Genomic DNA, 9,294 nt, shown 5'->3' with positions numbered 1-9,294 from the left:
TTTATATTAGCCTAACTTTCAGTTGTTATTGTTGAGTAATCCGTGCTTTTCGATGTCTTAATTTCCGTCTTCGAAAGACGTTTTTCGTTAATATTTCACTTACATCCTTTAAATTTTATTATCAACTGGTAATACAGATGGAGCCAGAGCAAAAGCAAGACTTTCATCCCTGGCTGTGGCAAACAAAGGCAGTTTAAATGTAGAATGCGCTTTCCTGTTTACTGAACAATAATCCCAAAACAAATAGAATAATCAGACAGATAATAATACGTCCAAAGCCACCTTCATAGTGTAGCGCCACAGATGTCTGACATATATTTATCGGCAACTCCGTGCATGCCTTCACTGTGTTTAAATTATTAAGCTACTGCTCATTGAATTTTAAGTGATATCCACCGTTAACGATCGAATTACAGTCACACATCTTCCATGACCTCATGGCTATTCAGATATTAACACAACTCTTTTTTTTTACAAGAAAATATGTGCAGGAAACATTAACCACACTAGTCAACTTTAAAAGTACATCGCCCTCCGAGAATATGCTCCAATAAAAGTTAGAAGTAACTTATATAAAACTAACTGCATTTAATTTTTAGTAAAGTCTAAAGTGAAATACACTTCACTTCATTAAAAAATGCATTTGGAAGTATATTGCGGTTATTAATTTCAGAGTGTGAGAGCATTCCTGTGTCGGGAGGTGTGTGAAGGTGCCGTCCTCTCCCTTCAACTCTTTCTCCCTTCAGCTCTTTGCGACATATATGATCTTGTTCTTCTCCACCAGCTCCATGTCCTTCTCCAGCTGTTTCATCTCCCGTTCCAGACGTTCCTTGCGCTGCTTCTTGAGGACGGTGTCCGTGACGACGGACAGGCCTTGATACTGGCGATGCAGTTCCTCCCAGTTCATCTTCAGGCCCTGGAAACACACAAGTCAAGGAGTGGGTTGCAGCTCCTGTTGCTTACAGGACAACACTGTCCTTTAAGATCAATACAAAAGAAAACTGCTGTCTTCATTTGGCAGTCATTGTTCATATTTCCATATGCACAACATCTAGAAGACGTTTTTTTAAAACATTGCATTTTACCTTCTCAGATGATTTATCACCATTGGTTTGGTCAACCATACAATACAGTTATTTAAATAATAAGTGGATCTGAGCTGTTTAATGCTAGATCTGTTTGGGTGCTACCTTAGTAACCTATCAGCTAGTATTCCAGCTGTTAACACAGCTGGACTCAGACGCTGATGCAGGCCTTGCACTGAAATGTCTGCACCATACCCACGGTCGTGGGTTTAGCTAGAAATACTGGGCCCCCTGACAGAATGTCACCTTGGGCCCATGCTAGAGTCGTTCCCTGGGTCCCTGACCATATAACTTGAAAGGGGGGGCACACAACCATCAAATTTGCTGAGGGGGTCTCTGATGTAATGTATGGGGTGGGTGACAAGTTGGGCAAATGTAAGTATAACTGAATGCTTTTTAGGGCCCTTCTAAGGTGCTGCCCCCCTTCAATCTGCCAGGGGATCTGTACCCCTACTGTCCCCCTGCCCATGGTGGATCATTAATATCCACCAGTGATGACCCTGGACATCTGATTGGTGCCCGAGTCACAGCCATGGCGCGTCTGCGAGGCCGCACCTGGAGGACCGCTTGCCGCTCTTCCTCTGACACCTGCTTCATGGCCCCCTCTCGCAGCCGCTCTCTGATGTAGTCATCGTACGCCTGCTGGGCCCTTCTCACCTCGTCCCTGCGCTGCTGCAAGTACTCGGGGGCCTGCCCGTAGTCCTGCGAGTCGCATTCCACGAAAGCCAGTTAAAAGATACGCTGCAGAGTGCCGGTCGACTTTCAGCACATATTTACTCTGTTCTTTGGGTAGAAACGATCGAAATCTGAACATGCTGTGAAAACTAACACTTCTAAAATGGAGATGATAGTAATAGTAATGTGGGAAAATGTGACTTTCTTGCATCTATATACTTTAAAGCTTCTAAATTTTTCTAAACTAATCAGAGACACCATATTCTGAAACACTTAATACATTAGTTTTGGAATAATGAGTCAGGAAAATTCATAACTGAAAAGAAAGGGCTAAATTCGTCCATCATGTGATAATCTTTAAATCTTATCCTCTTAGCCCCCTAAAAAAAATCCCAGCACCTGTGCAGAAATAAAACAGTCCTTTGTCTAATTACAACTGAAAGTCCAGTCCCACTCACGCCTAATATATACAGTACAAAGCCTATGTGTTGACACTATAAGTCGGATACACGTACTTTTTTCTTCACATATTTTGGGACGAGGCCAGATGATTCCAGAAGCTGCTTATCTCCGTTCTCGGTGTCGACGCTGATCGCCTGCGGTTTCTTTGGTGCCGCTGTGATGGTTTCCATGGCATTGTTCTTGATGAAGTTCTTCTGCGTGTGAATGCCCATCAGGGGCTTGTCCGTCTTCTTGGGGACTTGAGGTTTTTTTTCCTTGCCATTGTCCTTGTAGGCAAAGAGTTTTCCTATTAGATCAAGGGCAAAGTCAGGTAAGAACATTCCTGCGCCAACGGAGAACTTTTCAGACGATCACCAGAAATAAACGCGCCTTCACTGTTAATTAATACATCTAAAGCTTTATGCTTGAAAGCGCATGGACTGCCAGGCCTGGGTTCAGAAGCAGCCTGGTGGGTGAGCTTTGATGACATTTTCCTCCTTTGATCATCAGGGCTGTGGTGGTGCCTTTCAGACAGACCAGCACACTGGATCTAGAGGGTCACAGCCCTGGGCAAGGCTGAGGAATGGATGGATTTGCTGCTGTGACTTACTCTCAGGCAACCTGGGCTCCTTGGAGTGTTTCAGCAGGTACTTCTCAGGGGACGGAACATCCACCTTAGCCGGCCCCATGGTCTTGCTCTTGGCCCTATTCAGCTCTTTTTCTTGATTTACCTGCTCCCTAAACTTTGACATGTATCTAAAGAAATTAATAGACAAGTTAAACATGCATTTTGATACTTTTATCAATATGGAAATTAGAGGATAAATGTATTGATAATCATCCTAAAATAAACATCTATACATTCTAAACATTGCTGCAGTCTGGGTTCAGGCTGTGTTGCTGCTTTGAATGTCATGTTTTAAATACCATTAATTTTGCTTTATGGTTAGCCAAAAGCAAACATTGTTAAGTTACAAAATACCAGATCACATATATATTTACCTACCTCGGTGGTTTCTCTGTTTTAACCTCTTCACGGGGAATGAGGTTATAAATGCTTTCTGACGAATTCGACATCAGAAAAGTAAAAGATATATTTATATATATTTAAAGAAATCGAATGCACTTATTCGGGTTTCTTATAGACTGTTGGCGTGTGTAGTTCCCCCGGAGATGGTTGCTTAGCGACCACCTGCACGCTCTACACTTCATTGACGCTGACTCGGACGGCAAGAACGTCAGGAACTGTCGTCACTTCCGCCACGGCGGAACGACGTAGAGTGGATCGTCAGCAAAAGGTGAAATAAGTTGTCTGTCCTTTCTGACTTGCCGTAGAGTGTGTTTGACGTTTTATTGGTTGAACGATTGCTTTCTTTTTCGGGTGTACTTGGACGCGTCTGCAAAACACTTATAAAACATGGGAAAGAAATTGGCGGAAGAGCACGATATTTAAAAGTAACTGCAAGATAACGCTGTTTATGTACACCTACACATATTTACAATACATGTATCATAAATGAACTTGATCCTAATTGTTGCCTTGACTTGCTTTTTATCTTTTATTAACATCAAGTATTGTACTGTATTATTTCAGATTAGTTGACCAAAACCATTTTGTTTTGCTGAGCAGTGGGAGACACAACACCTACTGTAATTAATTAATGTGTAATATACAGTATATAAAATAGGCTACTATTTAAGTTGATTCCCACTGGATTCTCAGTATCTGCTTGGATTTTCTGCTGTTGTGTTTCAGGTTGTCCCTGATGTTTCCATACCGTTTTCTCAAGATGATATGCTTATCCTCCCAGTGGCTGGGGGGCAGCCTTGTGTCTAGGGGGGTGTTCTCCGTTATACGGATGTTGGCCCCTGGTCCGCCGCTCCCTTTCCCCTTGTCTGCACGGTTGCATTCACAGTACCCCCTCCCTGAGTCTGAGAAGAACATCATGTTGATGGGTCCACCTGGAGCGGGCAAGACAACAGTTGGACGGATCATCGCTCAACAGTTGGGGCGCCCTGCCGTCGACATCGATGACGACGTGCTGGAGCGACAGTGGGGGGTGTCCGTAGCTGACAAGCTGTCAGCAGTTGGAGGGCAGCGGTTCTTGGAGGGGGAGGGAGCGGCTGTGTCAAACTTCTCTGCCTGTGGGAGTGTCGTCTCACTGACTGGGTCAAATCCACTTCACACAGAGGCCATGGCGCACCTGAGACGTACAGGCATCGTGCTGTACCTGGACGTGGACACAGAGGACATCCTGCAGAGGCTGTCCAGGATGAAGGTGCAACGCATAGTGGGGCAGGAGCCTGGGGTTTCCATGAGGGACATTCTTGCATACCGGCAAAGGTTCTATAACCAGTGCTTCGACATCAGAGTCTTATGTGGTTGTGGAGACACAGAGGAGGAAGTGGCAGATAAAGCCCTCCGAGCCCTGAAGAGATATCAGGACTCGGAATCAGAAACCTTTATTTCTACCCGGTCCAGTGAGGGTGAATCGGCCACCAAAAAGTTTTTCAGTGATGTGGTTATCGAAGGGTTGGCCCCAGATGGTGGGCTGTACGTTCCTAGGAACCGTTTTCCGAAGTTGGAGCCCCGGGAATGGCTGAGGATGATCCACATGTCGTACCTTGAAAGAGCAGCCATTCTTCTCGAGAAATGCATCCACCCCACAGACATCCCACCCACAGAGCTGCAGGCAATGGTGAAGCGAGCCTATGGGGAGAACTTTGCTTGTGCTGTGATAGCACCTGTGAGCCATCTGGTCCAGAACCAGTATGTGCAGGAGCTCTTCCATGGTCCCACAGGCTCCTTCAAAGACTTTGCCCTGCAACTTATGCCACAGCTCTTTACCCACTGCCTCCCACAGATGTGCAACTACCTGGTCCTAGTGGCAACGTCTGGAGACACGGGTGGTGCGGTGCTGGACGGCTTTGCTAGTCTGCATGATGCCGCCCGACAGCGGATCGGAGTCCTGGTGTTCTTCCCAGAGGAAGGCGTGAGTGAGATCCAGCGGCTGCAGATGATGGCGTTCCAGGAAGGCAATGCCAAGGCTGTGGGCATCCACGGCAACTTTGACTTCTGCCAAAAGGCCGTGAAGCAGATGCTTGTCGACACCAATCTGACTGGACATTTGGCGGTAGAGTATGGCACAGTCCTGAGCACAGCCAATTCCATTAATTGGGCGAGGCTTCTGCCTCAAGTTGTCTACCACGCCTCCGCCTACCTGGATCTAGTCAGAGACGGTGTGATTGGCTTTGGCGACCCTATTGATGCCTGTATCCCCACAGGAAACTTTGGCAATGCCATGTCTGCCATGTATGCCAAAAACATGGGAATCCCTATTCGAAAGATCATCTGTGCTTCCAACCACAATCACGCCTTGGCTGACTTCATTGCCACAGGGTGCTATGACCTCCGCAATCGGGTGCTCACACCATCCATTTCACCGGCCATTGATATCCTGAAGGCCTCCAACCTCGAAAGGTTCATCTTCCATGCCTTGGAGGAGAATGGACAGCTGGTGAGGGATCTGTTCTGTGGCCTCGAGGAGAAGGGGTACCTTGAGCTTCCTGAGGCCATGCTCCAGAGAGTGCAGTCGGAGGTGCTGGCCGGCTGGTGCTCTGAGGCCGAGTGCTTGGCCGCCATCCATGAGGTGCACGCTAGCACCGGCTACATCCTGGACACACACACAGCTGTCGCCAAGGTGGTGGCAGACCGTCTGCAAGACCGGACGTGCCCCGTCATCTTCTCCTCCACTGCTCATCATGCCAAGTTCGCCCCTGCCATCCTGCGTGCCCTTCAGGTTCAGAACCCCCCCACGGCGCCCCTGGACCAGCTGGCTTGGTTTCGCTCACATGGTTCCCGGCCCCTCACTCACGAAGCCCTAAATGAGTGCCTGCGGGACGTCAAGAGACAGTCTTACACTACGTGCCGGGCAGACTTCAGCTCCATGGCTGAGCAGGTGGAAACCATGATACAAGACTCGTTCCTGAAAGGTTCTTAAAGGACTTCCCAAAGGAGGGGTTGTATCTACTCTGAATCTGCCCTAATAATGAATAACTATAGTAGAAATTCATGAATTTTTATGAATTCTTTCTATTTTGTGAAATATTCAGAATGTTTCTCTTACTTCACAATTGTACTAGTATCTGGCATTGTATTTTTCTTATTTCCCACTAGATGGCAGTCTGGGGTGTACTGTAACACCTCATCATGGAATAATCGCACGCATTGAAAAATGACCCTGTCACAATCACAGGGTGAGGAAACTCACAGCACTGAGCCACGAAATGCAGGCAGGATGGTTAACAAGTCTCCGAGGAGCTTCAGACGGACACATGATTTGCTCTCCTGTTATTTTCTGGTTCCATCTGTTCGGTTCATTATGGGTGTTAAGGTTAAATCTCGCCCACCCATAATCTACTCTGTTTTGCTTAATTTGTAATTTCAGAGTAATTTGAAAACATACCAGAGGATACAACATAATCAGCCAGCAGTGTAAACATTTATTTAAATCTAGCTTATATGTAAGCACATGCATAATGCTGTTTACATAATGTCTTCTCTTTCAAAGCATGAATGATTAGTGTGTGATAATAATTTCTAGCTGCTGTCCTCAGAACAATACACTAAAAAAGTAACGTTATAAAATTCAGGCATGAGACCTGTATGCATCTTTTAACTTCTTTAAACATTTTCACCATGAGGTCTTCTCTCATGATTTTGGTGAAAAAACACTTATGAGTATATTCTTTGTAGTTATTCTTCATTTTGGGAGGCAGGGCAGTCTGCATTTATTACTGGGGGCCGGCTGAGAACATGCGTGCTATTTTTAGAGCCGTACGCTCCTCGCTGTCGGAAGTGTTCCCTCTAGAACAAGACAACTTAAATTGCTCCGAGCCTGAGAATCGTATGCGTGGGCCGCTCTTTTGGGAGCCAGTGGACGTGGCTATTGAAATGACAGGGCAGCTCTCTCATTGTGACATTACAACCTGGATAATTAATTGATCTCAGCGAGGCTCCTGCTACAGTAATTGCCAAGTGCAGTTGGTAGAGAATTGGAGGCGTCGAATGCATGTTTGGAGTTTCCTCGCCACCCCCGAAGACGGCCATGATGGCCGGGTGTGGCAGCCGGAGGTCCCCTGCTGTCTGTGTCCTTTTGTCCCTTCTCCTTCATCTCAAATATAGACACAGGAGTTTATGTAGAGTTGTGAGTTTGCTGCGTTTCACTGGCTCACTACCGCCCCCCTATGGTGCAGTACCTAATATTCTTTACTATTGTTGTTATTATGAGCCAAGTGGGGAGAAATGTAGCTGAGGACCAAATAAATAAAGAGGCAGTTGATGCTGGTGTTGTATGATGTTGGCGGCAGGGGGATTTGGAGCTTGGAGCTGTGGAACTCCATGAGATTGTACGGGAACGACTGAAGGGAGTATTCCTCGTGTTCTGAATTGGTCTGTAGGTGGCAGGGTTGCCTGTTCCTGGTAATGTGCCCCATTGGTGTTTGGGTACTGTGGCTGATGGCTGACCTCCTGCATATTTAAGCCTCTGCTTTAGATCTCCTTGCTCACTTGCCTGTCTCTTGTGTACCCCGACATTTCACGCTGAATTCTGATGGGACTTCATGATGGCGAGTAGCTTGCTTCTCAGCTGCAGCTGATGTTCACACTCTGTGGGGGGGGGATTCTCATCTCCTCTCTAAACTGCAGTTCTTTACCCACCTTTTCTTGAATCTTGACCATCAGTATGTGCCCTGTTAGGGTCTGGAATCCCACTCAGCGTGAGCTGTGCTCGCTTTCTCCCGCGATAGCCTGCTGTGCCTATGCAGGTACAGAAGATGAATCAATGCTATAATGCTTACAGACTCATATTGGGTTACATTAGCAGCTTAGGCCAGATTAGCCGATTGCCGTTTATAAATCCCCAGTCTTACAAATCTATTTTTCAAATTTCCCTTTGTTTCTGCTCCCTTCATTAAGTTCCTCCAGCAGCAGCCAATTGAATTGTCCAGCTGGCATTTAGTAGGGAGTGTGTGTTGTCAGATCGGCTGGCCCTGTTTTTGATTTAGGGAGGCCATTTTCACCCTCTTTGTCACCCTGTCATACAGCAATCTCCGAATTTCTGTTAGGGATGGAGGTCAACCACAGGGGCGGAGCCACAGGGGCACTGGCCCCTGCTGAAGCTGATTGGCCCCTGGAGTGCCAATCAATATATTAAAAAAATATCATTGGCTAATTATCAGGTCTCTTTGTATGAATTGGGGCCTCTCTTATGCCCCTCACCTTTAAAAAAAAATAATCCTAGAATCGCCCCTGGTCAACTGTGCTCTGGTCCATGCGCAATCCCACCCCCTCCCAGTCTGACATTGAGGATGCTAACTTCCCAGCTAACTGTTAGCATCAGAAGCAGAAAACAGAAGACTCATTAGAAACATAATTTGATACAGGTTGCCAAGTTCTCAATGCTGTTATTTACGTTTCTGTTGCACTTTTGTGTAATCACCAGGGCATCTTCAAACTTTTAAATGCTGATGCTTTAAAGCTGAGAGAAAAGAATGCAGTGTTTCTCCCAGGGTATGTGGGATTTCACATTTCGTACCCCCAGGCTGATGCTGCAGTAGCAGCAGCTAACAGCATGTTTATTTTTACCCACCCGCACGGCGAAGACTTTGGAGACAGAGACAAACTGGAATGATGTCATCCTCTGGAACCGATGCAGGAATCTGATTGGATGAGCCGTGAACTTCAGTCATTAGCTTAGCTAGTTAAGCTTCTTGTTCCACGCATAGTGATGCAGATTCCCCCGATTAGTTCCAGTGGACAAATGGAGCGGGTTTGATTTCTGGCTTATAGGGGGTGCCTGGAACTGTGCTGTTACAGGAATAGGGTGGAGGGGGCAAGGAACTCAAGAGGGAGGGCTGGTGTCAGATGACTGCTGATGTCAGAGCAGGAGGAGCTTTGGGGCAGCTGTAGAGGGGGGGGCTTTCAGGTCCTCCACTGTAGCTGGATCCAGTCTGAGGGAGTTCTGAACCAGCACTTCCCAAGCTGCTCGATCTCCACGGTCCAGTGGACACGAATAATTGCATGTGTCCAGCT

At 46.6% G+C, this 9,294-nt stretch overlaps 2 protein-coding genes across 6 annotated transcripts; one reads left to right on the top strand and one right to left on the bottom strand.

Moving 5' to 3' along the window:
* Nucleotides 1-93: 93 nt before the first annotated feature.
* On the bottom strand, nucleotides 94-8,019 carry enkur (enkurin, TRPC channel interacting protein). 3 transcript variants are annotated; one of them, XM_023823570.2, is made up of 5 exons: nucleotides 7,921-8,019; nucleotides 2,812-2,957; nucleotides 2,276-2,508; nucleotides 1,641-1,787; nucleotides 94-916 (listed from the first exon to the last, which is right to left on the bottom strand). In XM_023823570.2, exons 2-5 carry the CDS (start codon nucleotides 2,951-2,953, stop codon nucleotides 743-745), a joined length of 696 nt encoding a protein of 231 aa, XP_023679338.1. In that variant the 5' UTR covers nucleotides 2,954-2,957; nucleotides 7,921-8,019; the 3' UTR covers nucleotides 94-742. The 3 variants fall into 3 exon arrangements, with proteins under 3 accessions (XP_023679338.1, XP_023679337.1, XP_023679339.1); XM_023823569.2 differs by lacking the exon at nucleotides 7,921-8,019 and adding an exon at nucleotides 3,208-3,418; XM_023823571.2 differs by lacking the exon at nucleotides 7,921-8,019 and adding an exon at nucleotides 3,204-3,359.
* LOC111850078 (threonine synthase-like 1) lies at nucleotides 3,363-9,048 on the top strand. 3 transcript variants are annotated; one of them, XM_023823568.2, is made up of 3 exons: nucleotides 3,544-3,656; nucleotides 3,958-6,160; nucleotides 6,379-9,048. In XM_023823568.2, the coding sequence occupies exons 2-3, from the start codon at nucleotides 3,968-3,970 to the stop codon at nucleotides 6,400-6,402; spliced, it is 2,217 nt and encodes a 738-aa protein (XP_023679336.2). In that variant the 5' UTR covers nucleotides 3,544-3,656; nucleotides 3,958-3,967; the 3' UTR covers nucleotides 6,403-9,048. The 3 variants fall into 3 exon arrangements, with proteins under 3 accessions (XP_023679335.2, XP_023679336.2, XP_023679333.2); XM_023823567.2 differs by lacking the exon at nucleotides 3,544-3,656 and adding an exon at nucleotides 3,363-3,499 and having other exon boundaries at nucleotides 3,958-9,048; XM_023823565.2 differs by having other exon boundaries at nucleotides 3,958-9,048.
* The last annotated feature ends 246 nt before the right edge of the window (nucleotides 9,049-9,294 follow it).

Source organism: Paramormyrops kingsleyae, chromosome 1, assembly GCF_048594095.1.
Source record: "Paramormyrops kingsleyae isolate MSU_618 chromosome 1, PKINGS_0.4, whole genome shotgun sequence".
NCBI classification, from domain to species: Eukaryota; Metazoa; Chordata; class Actinopteri; order Osteoglossiformes; family Mormyridae; genus Paramormyrops; species Paramormyrops kingsleyae.
Note: the sequence above shows the minus strand (reverse complement) of the source record. Positions and strands in the feature narration are given on the sequence as shown.